This window comes from Peromyscus leucopus, chromosome 3 (genome assembly GCF_004664715.2).
Source record: "Peromyscus leucopus breed LL Stock chromosome 3, UCI_PerLeu_2.1, whole genome shotgun sequence".
NCBI classification, from domain to species: Eukaryota; Metazoa; Chordata; class Mammalia; order Rodentia; family Cricetidae; genus Peromyscus; species Peromyscus leucopus.
The window spans coordinates 57,673,085-57,697,641 of NC_051065.1; the positions used below are offsets into that span (position 1 = coordinate 57,673,085).

General features: G+C 40.7%; 1 protein-coding gene across 2 annotated transcripts in view; it reads right to left on the bottom strand.

Moving 5' to 3' along the window:
- The window catches only part of Klhdc10 (kelch domain containing 10), a 55,390-nt gene that overhangs the window by 14,215 nt on the left and 16,618 nt on the right, over positions 1-24,557 (bottom strand). Inside the window, exons 2-4 of one of the 2 annotated variants that reach the window (XM_028866179.2) lie at positions 18,045-18,131; positions 3,287-3,508; positions 1,120-1,274 (exon numbers count right to left, since the gene is read on the bottom strand). In XM_028866179.2, coding sequence (XP_028722012.1) covers positions 1,120-1,274; positions 3,287-3,508; positions 18,045-18,131 — 464 coding nt within the window. The remainder of the gene's footprint in view (positions 1-1,119; positions 1,275-3,286; positions 3,509-18,044; positions 18,132-24,557) is intronic. The other variant, XM_028866180.2, reaches the window with a different exon arrangement.

Genomic DNA, 24,557 nt, shown 5'->3' on the forward strand with positions numbered 1-24,557 from the left:
GAACGAGGCTAGCACTGTCCTAGAAGTGTGGAGCCCAGAGCTGACATTTCCACCAGTCACTGCCACAGCTACTTCTTAGAGCTTGTGTGGCCTCTGCAGTGAGAGAGAGTGGTCTAGAAGAACCCTTTCGTAGTTAGAACTCAGAAGGGTTTAATCACTCCTGTGTGCAAGACAACTGAGCCCAATACCAAATGGTGGTTATTCCAAGTTCAAGCACTGGTCTCAAAAGTCTGGTTAGGGTGGGTAGCCCACTATCTTTCAGATATAACTTTACAAACCAAAGATTAAGCCAAGTGGTAGTAGCACACACCTTTTGTCCTAGCACTCAGGAGGCAGAGGCAGGTGGATCTCTGAGTTCAAGGCCAGCCTGGTCTATAGAGTGAGTTCTAGGAGAGCCAGGGCTACAAAGAGAAACCCTGTCTTGAAAAACCAAACCAAACAAACAAACATAAAACCAAGACCAAAGGTTAAACTGACCTACGAACAGTCTCTACATGCTTTAGTTCAGCTGTGTGTTGAGTCTCTTGATGAGCTACACTTCTTAGGAAATAAAGTTCTTCCTAGATGCCATCATCAGAGCAGACTCAGACCATGCTAAAGCTCAGTCTTGCACTAGGGGTTATGCAAAGAAATTTCTACGTAGATCTAGCTCCTAACCTTAAAACTGGATCAGAAGCAAACAGTGGCCCTGGGAAGATGGCTTGGGGGTAAAATGCTGGTGTGCAAGCACAGGACCAGAGTTCAAGCCCTACACTCATGTAAAACAACAAAACAAACAAAACAGGAGTGGTCAGAGCCACTTGTAAAAGCAATGCTGGGGAGGCCTCATCAGCAAGGCCCAGACCTCAGAGAGAGACTGTCTCAAAGGAGAGACAGAAGGTGGACACAGCTCCTAAGAACAATACCTGAGGCTGTCCCCTGGCCTGCACACAAAAAGTGCCCTCTCTCCTCCCCCCCAGCAAAGAATGGTGAAAACAAGAGAGGGGAGTGGTAAGATATATGAATTTACTTTCAATCTCTATTAAAATAATGGTAGCACTGTATTCTGACACTGCTGCTAGACTAGAAAAATATGAAAGAAGCACAGTCAGTCACCATTCATTAGCCACAGATTAGTACCTGTCCATATATACGACTGGGTCTCTTCCCCCGACAGCTGAGTAAAGCCCATCTCTTGTACTTCACGTTACAGACATGGACGTCATTGCCGTTGCTCTCACCAAACGGGATGCCTGTACCTCCAAACACTAGCAGGTTGTTTCCATGTAGCACAACTGGGGAGGAAGAAGCACACACTCCACTTATGCAATTGCTTCCTGCAGTGTGCTGACCATGAACCCAGACCATCTGAAAAGCTCAAACATGTCTACTTTAATGATCTTATTAAGACCACTCACTGAACTATAGGATTCTTCAGAAAATGGCTTTATTTGTATTGTATCAATTATCTCACATGGTTTACTGTTACATGTATGATACACAGCCAAATGCACTTATAGAATTCATTAAATAAAACTGTGCATAGCAATGTCAAGTCTATAAACTACAGAATACCATTGCTGTTCAAGACAGCTCAAATACACAACAAGCCGGAGGAAAATGATTTATCATCTTTGCCTTGGAAAAGAACCTGTAGGACTCAGTCGGAGGAATGATCTTTATATTTTATACTATGGTTTTTGTCAGTTTAATCCTCCACCAGATCTAAAGAAACATCAATATCCTGCAGACAAGTTTGGTATTCTATCTTTATCTTATCTATTCTATCTTTATCTTACACAATCCTCTCTTTTTCTTTCTTCCCTTCTTTATCTGCCTCTCTCATTTCAGTAGCTCCCCAACTTAGCCCATAATGTGTTAACTCATACTCCATAGTGGTTAACAACACTGTAGCGGTCAACCATCTGCCCTGCAGTAGTTAGCGGTCAACAGTCTGCCCCATAGCGGTTAACAGTCAACAGTCTTCCCCATAGCGGTTAACAGTCAATAGTCGGCCCTACAGTGGTTAACGGTCAACAGTCTGCCCCATAGCGGTTAACAGTCAACCATCTGCCCTGCAGTAGTTAACGGACAACAGTCTGCCCCATGGCAGTTAACAGTCAACAGTCGGCCCTACAGTGGTTAACAGTCAACAGTCTGCCCCATAGCGGTTAACAGTCAATAGTCAGCCCTACAGCGGTTAACGGTCAACAGTCTGCCCCATAGCGGTTGGAGGTCAACAGTCTGCCCCCATAGCAGTTAGCCCTAGTGGTTAGCGGTCAACAGTCTGCCCTGTAGCTGTTAGAGGTCAACAGTCTGATCCCACAGCAGTCAACAGTCATCCCTGAAGAGGTCAACAGTCTATACTGTAGTGCTGTCAAGAGTTGGATTTAATTTTAGTGTGACTTCAGGAAAACTAGTTAACCTCCCTAACTTAATTTTCACAACAACTCTATGAGGTAGAAATGTAAATGTAACTGTAAATGTTATTTTCCTCTCTCTCCTCTACCTCCCATTCTGTGTTGTTTGCATCCAGGGCTTGGTACACTCTACCACTAAGCAATGAGCCCAACCTCCATTTTTAGAGGAAGAAGAGAGGCCTAGTAAACTGAAACAGAGCAAATGTTTGTGTTTTAATTCCTCTGTTTATTTGTTTTCAGGAGATAAGGTCTTGATATGTAGCCCAGGCTAGCCTTGAACTCATTGCAAAGGTCTTTATCAGCCTCTCAAGTGCTGCATTTACAGGCATGCACCACCATGCCTGGTAAGAACAATTTAAATAACTTGCTGAGGGTTTCTTAAAAAGAGCTGGGATTCAATCCCAGGCAGTTTGGCTTCAGAGCATGCACTCTTAGCTATTATTGTCAGAGCCTCTATGGAACCTTGAGTTCTTCATTTATACAATGGCAATCACTGTAGAAACTTAGAGTGATGCTGTAAGGAAGTGAAGTCCTTACCTTAATAGCTATCAATTACCATAGTTGCAACTCCAGTTTTTCATTTTGATAACATTTTTCCTAACATATATATATATATATGTGTGTGTGTGTGTGTGTGTGTGTGTGTGTGTGTGTGTGTGTGTATGTATGTATATATATAATACTTTAAACTGACCTGGCAATCCAATATTATACAGTTAGATTCAAACCCAGGAACTCAGGGATTCCAGGTCACCACACTCTGTTATCACATTGACAACACTTGATCATGTTACAATAGTATACACTACTAACAAGGAACAAGTGACACTGAACCTGACATTTCAGTTGGTTCACAAAGTCAAATTTTGAGAACTGCTGGCACTTACGTGACATAGATGCCAATTCCCGGGGCATGTAGCCATCTGTCCCCATCTGGTGCCACGTGCCTGTTGCAAAATGATACCTCCAAAGCTCCCTGAAGAGAGGATAGTCTTCATTATCCGGCCCTCCTGATTCATCATAGTCTGGGTTATACCCTCCAAACACATAGAGATTGGTATTATCTGCCACACAGCGATGTCCACTACGGGCTGGGGGAGGTCTGTGGCCTAAGGAAGAAGAGGACGGTTTTCCCAAAGTGGCCCACAGATGAAGAGCACACACATAATTAGTAACAACCATTTGAACCTTAAAGGGAGTCAGCAAGGATTCCTAACACAACATATGTCATTTACTAGGTTATTTTATACACTCACACACTACTTCAGATTTTAAGAAGCTAGTCTCCATTTTTATTTCATGATTTCTAAATTTCAAAGACTAGGAGAGAGTTTTCCCAGGAGAGGTGACACAGCATGGTAAACTCAAGGAAATGGCTGACAATGTGGAATTCAAGAAAAGGAAGAAGAGAGGCCTAGTAAAGATCCTGTATAGGACCCCAGGACCACAGACAAAAGCAAAGCTTGGCAAACAGGAAGGAGGCAAGTTCTAGAATGGACAGATTTTTTTCTTTATGATACAGAAATGAAACCTGCCTTGTGCATGGTTGGCAAGCACTTCACCACTGAGCTACAGACACAGAATCTTTCTAAAGTTTCCGTTACATTTACTAGCCAGGCCTGTGGCACAAGCCTGTAATCTAAGCTACTCGGGGGGCTGAGTCAGGAGAACCATAATTTCAATGCCTGCCTGGGCTCAGAGCCTAAGTTCAAGACCTAGGCAATTTAAGGACAGCCTGTCTCAAAGTTAAAAAAAGAAAAAAAGACTAGGGATACAGCTCAAGCGGGAAGAGTACTTGCCTAGCATAGTCAAGGCCCTAGGCTTACTCCCCAGTACACAGTAAGTAAGTGAGTAAATTATATACACGTGTATTACTTCATTCAAAATTATTGTGAGGTCATTTTAAAGGGCAAAAAAACCCACTATTTATATTTCTATTATCCTTACAACTTCTTATACCAGTCTACATGAACCCTTGAATAGAGAACCAAATAAGATAAAATACAATACGGACTACGATGATACTATATTTGCTATAGCCCTAAAAACATCTCTGTTTTCATGTGCTGATACTAGTATAATGTTCATTAATACTTAGTACACTGCTGACACTCAATAAATATGCTTTACTAATAAGTACCTATTACCAACCTAATAAGGCCTTTCATGTCTTTTTAAGCAAAAATCCCACTTTCTAGGGTACACTTTAGAACAAGACTTGAAAAATATGCATAGAACTAGAGCAACCAAAAAACAAAAACAACAATGAATCTCTTAGTTTCTCTGGTCCATGTCAGTTTTGTGTACAAATCACTGATGGTTCCTTTAATGGCCTGGGTCAAGCATCTCAGAGACCTCTGATGCTAAACTACTCCCTCTACTTACTCACTAGGGCTGAGTCAGCCTCACTGCTCAGCAATCCTAGAGTCCTTCCTTTGACCTTGGCCTAGCCCACCTGCCCTTCAAGTCTCCAGTGTAGAAATGCTCCCAAGTCTACACTGTGCGGCCCTTTTAGGGCTCTTCTAGTTCAGCAGCCTCCTGCTCAAATGTTAGGGCAGACCTGAACAGTCATCAGACGGGAGCAGTGCAACTTTGTAAATATGAGTGTAATACCAGGCAACTACAAGCAGCTGGCAAATTTACAAATGAGCTGTGATTTAATGTAAGTGAAGAATTGTTTCCTTCTGGCACACTGGAAACACAGAGACTGTATGTGCAAGATGAGCACGGGATCCCATGACATCTAGGTTGAATCCAGGTTCTTTCAACCAGTACCTTGGGCAAGCCACTGACCTTCCCTAAATCTCACCTGTGCTGGGGATAGTATCACTGTCCCCCCAGATCTGTTGTTTTTAAATGTTCACTGGCTTATGTGTGTATCTTTTCAGGTCGCAGGAGCTATGGGAGGGAAGAGAAATGAATGTGCATTCACTTTTCTCTAACTTACAGGCTCACAGAAAACACTGAACAATGTTGAGAATGAACTAGTTAGTAACTGATTCTTCTCTACTCATTTCATCTGTTTGTCTTTCTAATGCAAACAGTAAACATTCCTCAAAGGCAATCAGCATGTACACTTGGCCTGCATCACCCACAACACCTGGATGGCACTGCTGGAAAAACACAACACATCCTAAAATTTCCCTGAGTTTAACTTTTGGCCAAAGTAACCAGTGACAGGAATGCTCAAAACAATGTCCATCTCTGTGTACTCTGACATGGTTTTCCCAATATACATGGCATGGAGCTCTAGGATAGAGCAGGTGCTTAGAATGTGCGAGGCCCTGGCTTCAATCCCCATCAGCAAAGGGAGAAGGGGAAGAGGGGGAGAGTGTGATCTAGGGACAGGTGTTAGACTGTGGAATGATCTTTGCAAGTTAAAGACATCTAGGAATTAGCAAGACAAACTTAAAGCAGTTGCTACGCTCAATAGACAGGAACTAAGAATCTCTAGAATGTTATTATTTTTTCATTTCCAGGAGCCATTAGATAACTTTGAGGTTTTCGCATTTGGGCAAATGTGAAAAGAATACAGTAACATTCTAGGACTTCCTCTCAGTGGACACACAGCAGAGAACGTGTTCCAAGTTTACCACAAACTATCATTGTGATGAACAGAATTCATGTGGATCAAATACTGAGGCAAAATGAAAAGATGATTTGACATAAAATGTATCCATTCATTCACTCTCAGCCCAAATATTACTGGGCAACAGCTGTGAACTGTTACGGTGACAGGTGTGGGCCAGTGACACTGTCTGTGGGGCTTACAGTCTAGCTCTGCCCTGCACACCACAGTTGTTCCTGGCCACACTGGAAATGGGGCTGGGCAAAACTGGGATTTGTGTTCAAAGATTTAGCATCCCTAAAAGAATGTCAAATTACCAGTTCTATGTTCCTGATGTGTTAAGATGGCATGGATTAAATAAAAATATTAACATCATGCCTTGTAGTAAGTTCACAGCTCACATGTCTATCAGACAGTGCTGGGCTAATCTACAGCTCACTTTTGTTGCTCTCGGGGTCTGTTCAAATGAAATGACTGGATCAAGGGCATCTGACCAGTGCTTGACAAATGCTAACCATCCTGCCAAGGAACCTTTGCAGCTGCACTGAGTACTTACTCCTTCCCACAGATTTCACTCACATATCAGAACCCATTTCATTTTTAATAAATCACAGCAATTTATCAAGGCAATGCCACAGGAGTCAAGCATGAGTTTTCATCATATGGCATATAGCACAGGCTCCTCAATCTTGACAAAATGAGATTGGGTTTTATTCTAAAGTCTCTGAATCTTCTCAAGGCTTTGGCTAATAAAATCATCCCCAGGTTTGGGTTACCTGGGTCCAGAATTCTCACTAGAAAACATAGGATCAGGGGTTCACAGAGAGCTCAGCAGTAAAGGTGTTCGCTCCCAGGCCTGAAGACCAGCATCCAACTCCCAGAATGTACATGGCAGGAGAGAACTCACTCCTGAAAGCTGTCCTCCGAACACACACACACACACACACACACACCACACACACACACACACACACACACACACACACTCGCATGCACACATGCATAAAATATACATAAAATGTAAAAACTTTAAATAAAAAGTCAAATGTAGAAGTGAAAAATGGAAAACAAACCTATAGGCTGAGGTGATCTAACAACAACCAGTAGACACATGTAGCTGTGAGACCATGGACCTGGCTTTCCTGGGTCAAGCATTTACTCTAACTCGGGATAAACAGGAAGATAGTGACTAGGGAAATGGGCTTGAATTTTAACAGAAACCAACTAACTGTCTGAGATTATACAACAGATGATTAGGTCATTCCCAATGTTCTCATTATTACAAATAATATTGGCATAAAGTTTCTTTTACATAGTCATAAAAATGTATGACTATATCTGGAAACAGAGCTTTTGGGTCAAAGGAACACATGTTTCAAATGTTTACAGATAAAACTATTGTAGAGCCATACTGTTTCTCCAATAGCTGAACTGGACCAATTTATACTCTTAAATATGTGTATGAACGTGTATATTTTGTTCTTTCTTTGAGACAAGGGTCTTAGGTAGCCCAGGATTACCTCAAGTTCTCTAAATCACCAAGGAGGATTTGCGCTCCTGATCCTTCTACTTCTACTTCCAGAATGCTGGGACGACAGGCATGGGTGACCGTGCCTGATGTTTGCAGTGCTGGGGTGAAACTCAGGACTTCATTCATGACAGGCAAGTGTGCCACCAACTGAGCTACACCCCTCCCAACACTGCTGTCTTTCTCGCTTCTTCTATTGAGACAGGGTCTGGGTGTGTAGTCTAGGCCAGCCTTGAACTCCGTTTGTCGAGACAGGATCTCACTACATGGTATTGGCTGGCCTGAAATTCCCTATGTAGACCAAGCTGGCCTTGAACTCATAGAAAACTATCTGTCTATGCCTCTTCAGTGCAAGGATTAAAGGCATGCACCACCACATCCAGACAAGTCTGGAACTATTGATCTTCTCCCTCTGCCTCACAAGAGTACAGCCCAGCAAAACATTTTTTTTTTAAGATTTTCTATGTGTATGAGTGCCTGAATGTAAATATACATACAATGTGCATGCCTAGTGCCTAAGGAGGTCAGAAAAGGGCATCGGATCCTCTGGAACTAGAGTTACAGACAGTTGGGAGCTGCCATGTGGGTGCTGGGAACCCAAATAGGGTTTTTATCAAGAGCTGAGCCATCTCTCCAGTCCCTCAGCAAGTACTTGTTTTTGTTTTTGTTTATCCTACTCAAGTTTTTAGCTGAAACTGAATAGACAATAGCAGAGATGATACTGAACAATCGTCTTTTTAAATTTAATTCAATGAGGATGCCAGTCAGATTTTACCACTAAATATGACATTTCCTCTTGGTTTCTTGTTAACGGTCTGCCAATAAAATAATCTCTAGATGTTAAGAATTTTGTCCCTAGCAGAGCAGTGGTGGTGATCCCAGCACTCAGGAGGCAGAGGCAGGAAGATCTGTGAGTTAGAGGTCTGCCTGGTCTACAGAGAAAGTTCCAAGACAGCCAGAGCTGTTACACAGAGAAACTGTCTCAAAAAAGGTTATTCCCTATCAGCAAAGAGTGTATGTTTTTAAAATAAAATTTGCACTAAAATGTTACTTATAGAAAGTACACATATAAAGCCACAGTGTGAGTAATTGTAACAAAATGAATTTTTGTTACATTTTTATAGCAGGGGAAAAAAGTCATACTTTTTCTTTGAACCTGTAAGTGTAAGTACGGCCAACTCCCAGAAGCTTTCTCTTCTTGACCATAGCACCCTCCAACTCACTCCTTCCCTTCTGGAACTAATTTTCTTTTTAGATTGATTTGATGTGTATGCGTGCATAGGTGTCCTGTGCAAACCTGGTGCCCATGGAGGTCAGAAGGAACTGGAGTTATAGATGGTTGTGAACTGCCACGTGGGTGCTGGGAATCAAAACCTGAGAGTCACAAATGCTTTTAACCTCTAAGTCATCTCTCCAACCCTGTTAATTTTTCTGTCAATCATAAAGCTAGCACTCTCTTTATAGCTATATTATATGTTATCATACCTAAGTAGGCATCCCTAAATAATATTGAAAGTGTATAACAAAATGCTACAGTACATTCTTTTAGGTTCTTTTTTCCGATTGTTCTGTGGCTTCCTTTGTGTTATACTGTTGAAGATGGTGTACACAGTCTGCTCATTCCCATTGTTAGGCAGCAGCATTTCTCTGTGTGAGTATACAGCACAACTTACTTATTCAGTCTAGTTCTGTGAATAGACACTTGGATAATTTCAATCTGTGGCTCACAATGTTGTTAACATTTCCATACATGTTTTCAGGTGCACAGGGGGCCATACTGCTGTTGGCTATAAATCCAGAAATGGAATTTCTGAGTCTTAAAGGAAGTCTTTATTAGATAAGGGTTCCAGCAGTTTTCACAGTCACCAGCAGCATATGAATCTCTCAGCCCCACATGCATACCAATTCTTGGCACAGTCACACTGTCATTTTCCTTTTAGTCTACAAACCTATCTCATGCTAGGACACACAGTTCTCTCATTGCTTAGGAAGTGGAGCACTTTTCTTTTGTTTTTTGTTTTTGAAGACAGGCTTTCTCTATTTAGCTCTAGCTGTCCTGGAACTCACTATGTAGACAGGCTGACCTTGAACTCACAGAGAGATCCTCCTGCCTCTGCTTCCCAGAGTGCTGAGATTAAAGGCATGGACAACCATGCCCAACCAAGTTGAGCGCTTTTTATGTTAACTGGCCAATTAGAATTTTCCTTTCAGTAAATGCCTATTCCAGACTTTTATATATTCTTCTAATGAGATGTCTTTTTTTTTTTTTTTTTTTTTTTTTTTTAATGACAGGGTTTCCCTGTCCTTGCTGTCCTGAAACTCATTTATGTAGACCTCACACTCACAGAGATCTACCTGCCTCTGACTCCCAGGTGCTAGAATTAAAGGCATGTGCCACCTTCACCCAACTGAAATGCCTTTTTAAAAAACTGATTTATTTATTTATTTATTCATTGCATAAGCTTTGCAACAAGGATGCTTACTCTTCACCTATATATTTCAATATTAAAACTATATATATATATATATATATATATATATATATATTTGGTTTTTTTGAGACAGGGTTTCTCTGTGTAGCTTTGCGCCTTTTCTGGAACTCACTTGTAGCCCAGGCTGCCTCGAACTCACAGAGATCCGCCTGGCTCTGCTCCCGAGTGCTGGGATTAAAGGCGTGCACCACCACCGCCCGGCAAAACTTTATATTTTAATAAGATTTCTTTTTGCTTGTGTATATGTGTGTTGCTGTGGATGGTTTGTATGTCAAATTGTTTTGATTGCAAGAGTTTCACCTAAAACCTGAGAAAAGATTCTAAAACAGAACTAAAAACAGCTTCCTAATTGTCTCTCTCAAATGAGTGGCAGCTGTCGGTTTGAGTTACTGGCGGGTTCTGGCGTGTGTGCTTGACCTGCAGTATGGCGGAATGACTCTGCAAGTGCACATTAAGCTGCATGGTGGATTTAGCCTTTGCTAGTACAAACAAAAAGAGGTTTCTGGGCTACACACTGCTTGGATAAAAGCATAGACCCAGGGTGGCTCCCAAAGCTGGTGGAAAACGTACCACCGCCATGTTGGGAAGCTGAAGTGGGCGGAGCCAGCAGCCGCAGCACCATTTCAGGCTTAAAAGGCTGCAGTTTAAGCAATAGGCTCAAGGTAATATAAAAAATAAGCCACATAAAGATGGCTACCACACAGAGAATCTGGATTATGTTCTCTTTGATATTTGTAACTGAAGAAAAACATTTGATTGCAAAAGCTGTTGAGTTATGCCAAAATGTGTATTTTAAAGGTACCTTGACTTCAAAATTTGACTATAAGGATATGTTGCTTTGGAAAAGAGGCTCTGCTTTTGTTTCTACAGAAAGCCAGAGCCTATGGATTTGTTCCAGATTAAGATACATCAGGTTTGACCAGCCAAGACCACCTGAAAGGTCTCTGATGACACCATGGCCCAGATGATTCAACATCCAGAATCGTTTCAAGGCAACTGGCTCAGACAATACAGCCTCACGTACTACTCCATGATCCTTAAATTTTCTTTGTGTCCCATAAGATACAGCGCCCCCTCAGCAGAAGTATAGAGAAGCTACGCCAAATCCCAAATATACCAAGCTGGCTTTGGAGATGTGTAAAAGTTAAAACCTTCCTTTTTAAAAAAAGAAAAGGGAAGTGCTGTGGATGGTTTGTATGTCAAATTGTTTTGATTGGTCAATAAATAAAACACTGATTGGCCAGTGGCCAGGCAGGAAGTAGGTGGGACAAGGAGAGCGGAGAATTCTGGGAAGTGGAAGGCTGAGGCAGAGAGACACTGCCAGCCGCAGCCATGACCAGCAGCATGTGAAGACGCCAGTAAGCCACCAGCCACATGGCAAGGTATAGATTTATGGAAATGGATTAATTTAAGCTGTAAGAACAGTTAGCAAGAAGCCTGCCACAGCCATACAGTTTGTAAGCAATATAAGTCTCTGTGTTTACGTGGTTGGGTCTGAGCGGCTGTGGGACTGGCGGGTGACAGAGATTTGTCCTGACTGTGGGCAAGGCAGGAAAACTCTAGCTACAGTGTGTGGTGTGTATGCATCTGTGTATGTGTACATGTGTATGTGAGTATAGGCATGTGCGTGGAGGCCCAAGGCTGACCTGGAGTCTTCATCACTCTTCATCCTGTTGACTGAGGAAAGGTTTCTCGGTCTCTCTCTCTCTCTTTTTTTTTTCTCTCTCTCTCTCTCTCTCTCTCTCTGGCTTTTCAAGACAGGGTTTCTCTGTTTAGCTTTGGTGCCTGTCCTGGATCTCACTCTGTAGCCCAGGTTGGCCTCAAACTCACAGAGATCTGCCTGCCTCTGCCTCCCGGATGCTGGGACTGAAGGTGTGCGCCACCACCGCCCGACTAAGGTCTCTCAATTTAGCTCTGATACAGCTAGTCTAGCTAGCCAGCTTGCTCCTAGGAAGCCCTGTCTCAGCTCCCCAGGACTGAAATTACAGGCAGGTGCTATGCCCCCTGGAACTGACATGGACTCTGAGGAATCCAAACGGGCCCTCAGGCACGCACAGCAAGCACTTTTCTCATGAAGCCATCGTCCTAGTCCCCTCAATAAGACTTGTCTATTTTAAAACCCAAAACTGTGAGACCTTAGCACTACTTCCAACGTGCTCAATGTTAGGTATGGAGTGTACTTCCTATGTATACACGCATATTACACAATTTCTCTTATTATTAGAAATCTCTGCAATTAGACTTAGCTTCACAGGTAAATTTACTAGAGTCTCCACATACAACTTCATATATTCAAACCTTCCTCGTTTTGGATTTTTCACATTATCAGCAGTACCTCTACAACTATTTTCCCAAAATGAGTGGACAGCATAAAATTTCAGATCTCTTATTTATTTTGACCGCTCCTCTCCCCACCAAACAGAATTTATCTACAGAATCTATTACAATTTATTTATAATTTCCCCTGAGAACACTGAATGCAATCATTTTTAGCAGTCTGTGATACATGTTAGAAACTTGGGGTCAGTCTTGAGTCTTGCTGAGTAAACAACTCACTATCACTCTGTGAGGGTACACTTGTGATAAGAGCTTCCTAATGTTCCAGAGTGTTTCCTCAAAACCAGGCATAACTGTACAAACTTTCAATCTAGCAATCTTTGTGAGTTGATGCCAGCAAGCTTCAATCAAGCCAGAGCTACTTAGTGAGAACCCTGTCTTAAATATAAAATAAAAATAAAAAATACTAGTTAAAAAAAAAAAAGCAAACCAGGCATAGTGATGCACACCTTTATTTCCAGCACTCAGGAGGAAGAGACAGATGATCTATGCATTCAAGGCTAGCCAGCAAGGGATATGTGTATATGTATGTGCACACACACATACATACACACACATATATACATATATATTTATGTATATTTATATTGAGACTGAGTCTGAGTCTTTAAAAACAACAACCACAACAATAACAAAACACCATGAGGCCAGTTATGAGGATGCACATCTTTAATCCCAGCACTCAAGAGGCAGAGATAGACAGATCTCTGTGACTTCAAAGCCAACCTGGTCTAGATAGTAAATTACAGGCCAGCTAGGACTACATAGTGAGACCTTGTCTCAAAAAAAAAAAAAAAAAAAAAAAAAAAGCTAGCTAATTAAAATAAATAAAGTTTCTATCATGTACCAAGAATACCTGCTTTTGAACTACATTATATGCAGTGTTTCTCATTCGATGTACCATTTTTTAAGGCAGCCTCACGTAGCCCAGGCTGTTCTAGAACTTACTATATAACTAATGTTAACCTGAACTCTTAATCCTCCTGCCTCTACCTTCCACGTTCTAGGATACAAGCGGGTGACACCAGGCTTAGTTTTCAGTTAGCTTTGCAGCACTGAGAACTGAATTCATGTAGGTAAGTGCTCTACCATTAGGCTCCACCCCCTACCATCTGCTTGTTTTTAATTACCCTGCAAGTCCTCAAAATTCCTGGCATTTTTTTTTAAAGATTTATTTATTTATTATGTATGCAGCATGTATGACTACAGGCCAGAAGAGGGTACCAGATCTCATTACAGATGGTTGTGAGCCACCATGTGGTTGCTGGGAATTGAACTCAGGACCTCTGGAAGAACAGTCAGTGCTCTTAACCTCTGAGCCATCTCTCCAGCCCCAATTCCTGGCATTTTTACAACAATAAAAACTAGCAGCTAACATTAACTAAATGTTCCTAAATGTAATTAAAAACTTTTCAAACATTCTCTCTTGGTATTTCTCTGTGTAAGTAGGTACTATTATCACCATTCTAACTTTACAAATAAGAAAACTGAGGCAAAGAAAGAAAAAAAAATAAGCCAGCACTTGCCCAAGATCATACAGTTGGCCAATGGCAGAGCCTGGATTCAGATGCAGGTAATCTGGCTCCAAACTTCCGTTGTCTTTTGTTTTCAATACAATTGTGATGTAACATCATCATTTATCAATTTTTCCCTTTTTCAATGGTATTAGAGAACTGAGGACACTAAGTGGATGTTTTCAGTTTACTACTTCATGGTGGAAACCCAGCGTTTTAATATATCAGAACTATTTTTACCACAGCACACTGCTAATTGGCAGAAATCTCTTTTGAGAAGATGTAGGATCTAGTTACAGAAAACAGACCTATGAAATGGTTTTCAATCAAGGTAAAGGGTTTCCAAAATGAAGGGCTTGAAAGTATTTTGAAAGGTTATTTCTAAAGTATAAATAAGGTTGTTTTTTAAGAAAACACCTAATGAACACTGAACAAGTGTGTTCATGTTCTCAACAATTCATTAACTTACCACTACAACTGAGAACATACTAGAATCTATACCCATGCTCTTCCCTGACAACCGTTTTATAATTAGCTCTAACTCAATCTACCCTCTCACATAAACTGTGCTACCAAATGGAGATGAAAAAGTCAGAGCAGCTGTCCTGCTGCCCTGTTCTTGCAGAGCTTACAGCCTGAGCGCAGGGAGGCACACACGGGAACAGACTCCCATGTGATCAGTGTGATACAGGTAGCCCATGGAAGGGGACATCAGAACAGAGAGGGGACAGGCCTTCCCAGTTTCCCAGGAAATAACCGTTAAATTTAGTGTTAAAGAATCAGAGGCTTAGTCGGGTGGTGGTGGTCCATGCCTTTAATCCCCAGCAGAGGCAGGCATATCAACCAGAGTTCAAGGCCAGCCTGGTCTACAAAGCTAGTTCCAGGACAGCCAGTGCTACACAGATATAAACTCTGCCTCAAAAAAAAAAAACCAAAAAATTAAGAAAGAATAGATGTTTTTCTGGAAATACTTCTTAGTGAAGGGATAATCAACTACTGGTTTGCAGATTAATGGGAGTGTATCACCTATTCCTAAAACTTGTCCTAAGATTATCTATGCCATACCTAGAGAAGAGCAGTACAAGTCACACAGGAAATTTGGAAGCCATTTTGAAAAAAAAAATTATTTTTATTCTGTGTATGAGTATTTTGCCTTCAGTATGCATGTGCCCTGGGTGTGTGCCTGGTGTCCAAAGAGGTGTCCAAAGGTGAGCCCTCTTAACCACTGAGCCACGTCTCCAGCCCCTGGAAGTCACTGCTTGTTTTTCCCTCCTACTTTTCAATTAGTGATAACGTCTTATCTAATTTAGCATATGCATAGTTCAAATTACCTAACCACCCCCCAATTCCTACTTACAGCCGCCTTTATTTCAGGCTGCAGCTCTCCTCACCTTGGTAACTGGAATTAATATCTCTTTACTAGCTACAAAACCAAGTCTGATCCTGAAAATTATCCTTCAGTGGTGCTCCTTCTATCTGGCCCTTTCCAGCTTCTAGCTGCCACTATGCTAAACTTGCTCTAAATCTTTGAAAGCCCCATGCCTGGGTCTGCATAAACACCATATCCAAGCTACCTGCACCAGATCTACCTTCCCTTGCAAAAACCCATTCAGATTTAAGCACGTTTCTAAAACATCAAATGACATTATTCTGTCATCCTCTTCTCCATTTGCTGATGAGAAACCTCTTTGGTGTGCCCCATGCCATACCACCTTATCAGGACACAATATCACAAATAATTTCATCCCAATTCTCTGCAATTGTCTGTTTACCTGATTTTCTAAGATCTGCATCATCAATCTAACAAGTACAGTAAATGCTACATAGGAAGAAATACCAAATGAAGGAATGAATGATGAACAGAGTTAAACCTAAGAAAGCTGATGGGACAATCAGAGATCATGGAGAAAAGACAGAACACTGAATTCCCACCTTTAAAGGGTGGAAATAAAAAACTAGAGAAGGGAACAAAATGGACAAAGAGGAAGAAGAAAACACCTAGGATCATACAGTGTTTTGACCCAAAGGAAGAGAAAATGCAGGTGGCCAACAGCATCCAACACTCAAACTAGTCAAAGGTGAGAAGACACACAAGGCCACTGCTTCAAAGGAGGTTTGTGGTGATCTTTCCATCTTAGTGCTACGCCTGCTCCCACCTCACTCTTTTCAGAATTATCTGTCACCAACTTTCTCAGCCATTTTGAATTTAGGACTTACAAACATCCAATGGTATAAAACTTACCTGTGCAGTATTTTTCCCCATGATCAAAAATTTTTTAAATAGAGACTATGCAAAAACAAAAAACCTACCATGCTGATATAACCAAATTTGTTTTGTTTTGACTATTTCTTTTGTCATTTTATATTTTTATAGGATTTTACACAATTTTTAAAGATTTTCTTAAAATGTGTTTGAGTGTTCGCCTGCAAGTATGTGCACTACATGCACACCTGATGCCGCCAGAAGCCAAAGGAGGGCATGGGGTCCTCTGGAACTGGAATAAATGCTTGGGAGCCGCCATGAGGCTGCTGGCAACTGATGGGTCTTCTGCAAGAGCACAAGCGCTCTTAGCCTCTCACCCGCCCACCTCTCCAGCCTCACACAATCATTTTTTTCATTAAACTCTATCGCCTAATTATTTTCTTTTGGGATGGTGAAAGGTGGCTCACTATCACTGGATTTCTGATCCTGATTTTAGTTTTTTCCATGTTCTTGGGTTTGGCTGCTAAAAAGATGTTAGACACTAGACAGAGAAACATCTATAGCAGCTGTAGAATTCCACCATAGGTAACTTTTTGTTGTTTGTTTTTTGAGAAAGGATCTCTCTGTGTAACCCTGGCTGCTCTGGAATTTGCTATGGAGACCAAACTGGCTTGGAACTCACTGACCTGTCTGCCTTAAAGGTGTATTGCAGCACACACAGCTTAGGTTTTTAATTGAATCTCTCCAGTTAAAATTAGACAAAATGATCTGTAAGTAATTTCATAAGATCTAAAGTGCAACATCAAGCATGCCTGCCTAATAATTTGCTATAGCTAAAACAAAAATGAGCTAGAGTTTTCAATCCTCTTCTGAGCAATTTTTCACTCAGCACAGTCTACAGCTGACAGAAAAGTGGTTAAGCAGAAACAACATGGCCTTTCTAAAAGGAAGAGCTGCCCAGCCAAAAGCATCAGCAGTTTTACATTTTGCCAGTTAGGTCCAAAATGTCTGCAAAAAAGCCCAGTACTTAAGCTTTCTTTTCACCATCCTTGTCAACATGGGTATATTATTTTAATTCTTATATTTATTTCACAGTAGTGAACTAAGTGAGGGTTATATTTACTGGCATTTATTTTTCAACATTTTATTACATTTATGTATTGTTTATTTTATAAGCTGTATGTGTTGTGTGTGCATGCATGTGCTTGTACCACAGCACATGTGTGGAAGTCAGAGAATAACTTACGGGAGTCATTTTTTGTCTCTACCATGTGGGTTCCAGAGACCAAACTCAGGTCACCAGGCTTGACAGCAAGCACTTTCCTTTTGTTTTTTGTTTGTTTTTTTGAGACAGGGTTTCTCTGTGTAGCTTTGCGCCTTTCCTGGAACTCACTTGGTAGCCCAGGCTGGCCTCGAACTCACAGAGATCTGCCTGGCTCTGCCTCCCGAGTGCTGGGATTAAAGGCGTGCACCACCACCGCCCGGCTTGACAGCAAGCACTTTTATCCTGAGCCATTTTGCGCTCCCCAACTAGAATTTCTTTATGTATTGACTATTCCTATGCAGTTATTTTTCTAGTAGGTATAGATGACTAGTTTCTAGGCGCTCTTTATATTCATATTAATGACCCATTACAAATGCTTTCCCTGGCTTTTGATTTATGGTATTTAATATAAAGGCTTTTTAGTTTAGACTATCACGCTGTCTTATTTCTTCCTTAGAATCCCATCTTAACTTGAAGGTTATATGGACTGCCAGTGGTACTGATGAGGTAATCTATGCTACCATCTAGAATACATTAAGAGTCTAATTTCCCCCAAATTTGTCATTACAATTCCAACAGTGGTCAATATAAAACATAAATTTATAACTGAGGCCTATACTCTTTTATTTCAATGTTGGCTGTTAGACAACTTAAAGAAAAACAGTTTTGAATTTAGAAAATCCATTCAAAATTCCCTTTAACCCACAGGAAGCACAGACTCTTGCTAGTGATCACCCACCTCTCAAGAACCTGTTAGGGATCCTTATGATGGGACAGGACTGAATGAAGCGTCTCCTAACTGGGTCCCATCGTATTTTCTTCTTACCTGTCACCACAATTATCAGCAGTAAGTCAGACACATACAACACATGGCAAATAATACATAGTTACTGTATTATAAAGACAGAAAAACAGGAAACAAAACAATACTTGAATACAGAAGGAAAGTGATATAAAGTATCATTTAACTCTGGAAGTTAAAATGAAGTAATACATAAGCAGTGATGAAAGTCTTTAATTCTTATCCCCCCCCCCAACAATACAATCATGTGCACCTTTTTTGAGCTGTGTCAATAACATGTACACTCAAATAATTACCAATGCCATCTTGTGGCAAAAATTTACCAGGAGTTAGAAGCGATTAGAAAGAACAGTCTTTTAAAGCCAATTAAGCCAAAAGGAGCTCTACCCAGAAGCATCAGGCACAACACAGGCTCCTCTGCTCAAGGTGTGGCACCCTTCTACACTAGTTATGAAGCAATGGATACTGGCTTTTAATAATAAGAAAGCCACTGGTCTTATTAAAATTAAAATTAGATGATGACCAAGTCAAACAAACATTTGCTGTCTGGGCACCTCCATGTAGCATAGGGAAGAGGAGTACATATGCCTTCCTAAGAAGCAAATTAGCTCCATACTAACCCCAATTAAAATTTGTTGTCTTACAAAATAGAAGAAAAATGTAATGCACTTACAGAACTGTTCAAAGGAGCAATTTTCTCCCTTCCCAACGTTTTGAGACTCCCCATTAAAATAGCTCTTGTCAAAAACAAAAATTACCATTGTTTGCATAGCACATAAAGTTTATGAAGCTCTTCCATATACATTATATCACATAATTAATTCCCTCAACAATCCAGAAATGGCTCAGCACTCATTTTATTAGGCACCTGCTATGCCTGGATCCCTGTGTTAGGACCTAGAGCTGCAAAAGAAGGATATGACTTATCCTACCTGGAAGAACTTTTGCACAGGTAAGCAAAGGATTTGTATAAACAAATAATCACATTACAGTGAAGTAAGTGTAACAAGAGCTATAAAACCACTCACAGATCTTATCATAGTCACCATGTTAGTAAGGAAACAAGGAGAACTGACTATGGAAGGAAAGGAGCTGGCCTAAACATACCTTCTTTCCACTACATCACACCTACCCTGGCTCCAATTCCCTAGAAAGAAAATGGGCATTGTTTTAAGTGATTAGAAATATATTCAGATGCTCATCAGCAGGTCTAGCTTGTTTATTCAAACACTGACATGGAGAAACACAAATCCTGTTTAATGCGGCAGCATGACCTTCACGATACTGTGGAGACAGACATGGGGAAATTATACTCCTGCAACAGGGTTTCTGTTTTTAATGCTCTGAAATCTTTTAAGTCTGTGCTTCCCAAATGTTAGCCTCTAGCTCACTTCTAAGTTAAGGTGAAAATTCCCAGCCTAATATAAAATGATAAAAATATGGACAAAAAGCTAAAATGTTCTCTTCAGAGCTCTATCCTTTTTTATTGTTAAATTTTCTTTATTTCCTAAGAGAATGGTGATAGAAAAGTTTATTTGGTTTTATTTCTAAATATTTTTGCCTAGAAAAATAGAAAATTTGCAAACCTAAATTTACTCTAAAATTACACACACACACACACACACACACACACACACTTTTAAATATACAAACTATGACATCCAAAACCCTGGAAAACCACTGCTTTGAATCAATCTGATATACATTGATGACTCATGAGCCCATCACAGGAAGCCACACTGCCAAAGAGTACTAGCACATAGAAGAAACTTCCTTCCTTTCACTTGTGTTCCAATTGTAAAGACAAGACAGACACACAAAACAATTGAATAGCAATACAAGACAGAATAGAACAAGTGGTTAGCTTAAAGTTGACATTTTCACGTATCAAAAGCATTAAAGTGTACATACCCTTTGACCCAGCTATTCCACTTCTAGGAATCTATTCCTAAAGAAACAATCATAGATGCATGGAAAGATGTATGGACAAAGATATTAACTATGATAATATTTATAATGGTAAAAAAATTAGAAACACTTTCAATGTCCAATGATAGGGAGATGATTAAGTATGTTAAACATACTTAAATATGTTCATATGCTACATACCACTTAAAAGTTTATATAAATATTACCATTAACAAACATTCACAATATATTGCAAACGATCCATTTATAAAGTAGTATTATAGTATATAATTTTAGTTTAAAAAAGTATATGTTCATGAAAAATATAAAAAAGATATACAACAAAATTTAATTGTGATTATCTTTGGGTAGATTTTATAAATGATTTTGTCTTTATTTTCCATGCTTTCTCATTGAGTACACATTACTTTTGGACTTGAAAAAAATGCCATATTATTTTAATTTTCGAAAATATAATTTAAAAAATATTGTAAAGAAACACACCAAACTGTTAACAGTGTAGTTATGATGGAGGCTGGGATAATTACTCCTCCTATGTTAGCCAAAAATTATATGGCATATTATTTATATAAAATAATATAGTCACATAAAAATTCTTTTTGGTTTTTTGAAACAGGGTCTCACTGTATAGCCTTGGCTGGCCTTGAACTCACAGAGATCCACTTGCCTCTTTCTTACTTGGATTAAAGGTGTGCTCCTCCACACCCGGCTGCCATGTGAAATATAAAACTACTTTAGAATATTGAAATAACACTAAAAATTAGTGACTCAAAGCTATAACCAAAGATGTTTTGGAGGGCTGAGTGTGTAGCGCAGTACAGAGCACATTTGACCAGCTTGCACAAGACCCTGGGCTTGATCCTAAGCCCTACCCCATTTTGTTTTATTAGAACTTCTGTTAAACATCTTTGGCATGTTTCTCCCACAGCAACCAATATATTACTTCTGTCTCAGAAGAAGCTAATGCTGACTCCATGGAAGTGATTCAGTCAAAGTGGGTGCTGATTCAGAACTCATGTGTTCATATTCACCCAAAGCAGGGGTGGGAGGATAAAGAATAAAGAAGGGAAGGAGAGGAGGGCACAGTAGCATAACAATAGCAGCATAGCAGTAGCGTGCACATGCACTCTAGTGTTTCTAAAGAAACATGCACCTTTTAAAATTCATATAAATGTATTCCTGACCTAAACATCTATTTGTTAAATTTTACACAAACATTAAGCTGCTTGTGTATAGTACTTATTTTAAAAGGAATCTTCACAAAGAAAAACATAATGTCCCCAATGATTTAATCAATATTTTACCTGCTAGCTTATTTTTTATTTTATTTTTTTTACAAAATTTACTTCACCATAGACACTAACTAAAAATAAAGGCTTAGAAAGACACAAGCTAACTCATCTTCTCCCCAAATCATAAATAATATCTTTTTATAAACCTACTATAGAAACTAGACATGGTGGCACACGCACGCCTTTAATCCCAGCACTCAGGAGGGAGAGGCAGGCGGATCTCTGAGTTTGAGGCCAGCCCGGTCTACAGAGCAAGATCCAGGACAGCCAGGACTATATGGAGACAGGGGTCTTGAAAAACAAAACAAAACAAACAAACAAAAAATCTACAATAGGAAGAAAACAAAAGTAAATGCCCTAATAGACTGAAACTATGAGGAATCAGTGAGAGATGGAAAAGAGAGAAGACAAAGCTGAGAGAACAGACTAAGAACTCAGTCCCACAGAGCCAGGCAAGGAGGGGATGGGTGGTGGCTTTGCTGGTGTAAACAGGTGAACTGAGCCGCAGAGGGCAACAGCACAAAGAGCTGACGTCGTCTGTAGCACTACCCACACAGCTGGTTAAGATAGCTGGTTGGTGCTGCAGAAGTGAAGTGAAGGGTCAACCCCTCCCATCTAGTTCTCTCTTAAGAAGAGGCATTTCTTCCCAGATAGGAATGGTGGCGATGACCAAGAATATGCTCCCCTGGAGGAACAAAAGGAGCAGTTGGATCAGAGAAGAAGAGCCTTGTGTGGACAGCAGCATTCTGCAGATAAGAAGCAGCTGTACTAGAGGATGGGGGATCAGGTACATCACTCAGTACTCTCTCATCCCTACCACAGTCAATGGGGACCTGCACCCGTACACTGAGAGAAGGCCACAGGAAGGCTAGCAATGACTCTCAAAGCAGGATGAACCAGAATAAAACCAAGACTCAAACAGGAAAAAAGCCAGAAGGATTTAAAAAGTTAAGATACTGAAGAGGAGTCAACTCTACCAAAATTCGAAGCACTGTTTTTTGTGGTTGTTTACAGAAATGAACAAATGACTCTTAAGCTTCATATGGAAATGGAAGGAACCCAGAACACCACTACAATCTGAAAAAGAAACTACAAGACTAACATTTTCTTTCTTTTTTCTTTTTTTCTGTTTTTTGAGACAGGATTTTTCTGTATAGCCCTGGCTGTCCTGGAACTCACTCTCTAGACCAGCCTGGCCTCAAACTCATAGAGCTCCGCCTGCCTCTGCCTCCCGAGTGCTGGGATTAAAGGCGTGCCCACTGCTGCCCCTACTAAAACTAACACTTTCTACTCCCAAACTTACTACAATGGTATAGCACTCAAAGTAGTAGGCACCGGTGTAAGGAAGAACACTCATAAATAAATGATTGCCAGTGAGAACTCAGAGTGGGTGTGGTGTACATGCCTATATTTTCTTAGTTATTGATGTGGCTCGTGGTCCATTATACGGGTTTGTAGGGGTGTGGGGATGACACACCTCTAATCCCAGCACTCGGGAGGCAGAGGCCAGCCGATCTCAGTGAGTTTGAGGCCAACCTGGTCTACAAAGTGAGTTCCAGGACCCCATCTCAAAACAAACAAGCAAAAAACAAAACAAAAAAAAATCAAACGAGTGGCGCACGCCTTTAATCCCAGCACTCGAGCAGAGCATGATCGTGAGTTCGAGCAGCCTGGCTACCAAGTTAGCTCCAGAAAGCGCAAACAACAAGAAAGTTCAAAAAAAAAAAAAAAAAAAAAAAAAAAATCAAACGAGAAAGCAGACTGAGCAAGCTCTCCATCAGCTCCTACCCAGGTTCCTTCTCTGTTTGAGTTCCTGCCCTGACTACATTCAATGATGGACTGTACTGTGCAATTGTGAAACAAACCCCTTCCTCCCCAAGTTGCTTTTAGTCAGAGTTTCATCACAGCAACATAAACCCTAATGAACACACCAGGTAAATAACCATACACATAAAAATAAATAAATCTTTAAAAAATACATTTTTATGAACGATGTATCTCTGGGTGGTGGTAGTGGCACATGCCTTTAATCCAGCATTTGGAAGACAGAGGCAGGGGAAATCTCTGAGTTCAAGGCCAGCCCAGTCTACAGAGCAAATTCCAGGACAGCTAGGACTAAAGAGAGAAACCCTGTCTCAAAAAAACAAAACAAAACTGTATCATACATCTATTAGAACAGAGACAATTTAAAAAGTGATAGCACTGAATACAGGTGAACATGCATAGAAACTAGGACGTTTAAACACTGCCAGGTGTGGTAATGCACACCTTTAATCCCAGCAGTTGGAGCAGAGGCAGAAGGTCTCTATGAGTTTGAGGCCAGCATGGTCTACATAGTGAGTTCCAGGACAGCCAGAGCTACACAGTAAAATTGTCTAAACACACACACACACACACACACACACACACACACACACACACACACAAGAAATATAACATACTACATAACTACATAGCCACTCTATAGGGACATGGCAGTTTCTACAAGGCTAAATAGATGTTTACTATAAAACAAGGCAATTACATCTCAATTAATGATGAACGGTTCCCCCACCATCACAGCTCAATCACAAGAGTATGCAGACTTGTGGCCCAGGGTTTCTCCCAGTGCAGCACAACTGCATGGTTCTCCAGTGTATTTGTAAAATATAATAGCCAGTAAAGAGTCTTTGATCAGCCAGGTAGTGGTGGCACACGCCTTTAATCCCAGCACTGGGAGGCAGAGGCAGGGGAATCTCTGAGTTCAAGGCGAGCCTGGTCTACAGAGCGAATTCCAGGACATCCAGGGCTACACAGAAAAACCCTGTCTTGAAAAACCAAAATTAAAACCAAAACCAAAACAAAAAAGAAGAAGAAGAAGAAGAAGAAGAAGAAGAAGAAGAAGAAGAAGAAGAAGAAGAAGAAGAAGAAGAAGAAGAAGAAGAAGAATATGGTAATGTTTTATATCACACCGAAGTTTCAGGAGTTAAAACAAAAACTATTAATTAAAAATAACTGCAAGAGCCAGGCAGTGGTGGCGCACGCCTTTAATCCCAGCACTCGGGAGGCAGAGGCAGGCGGATTTCTGTGAGTTCGAGGCCAGCCTGGTCTACAGAGTGAGATCCAGGACAGGCACCAAAACTACACAGAGAAACCCTGTCTCGAAAAACAAAAAGAATAACTGTGAGATGAGAGTTGAAAGACAGTCCCCAATACAATATGAGTTTGAGGCCCACCTAGGCTACACAAG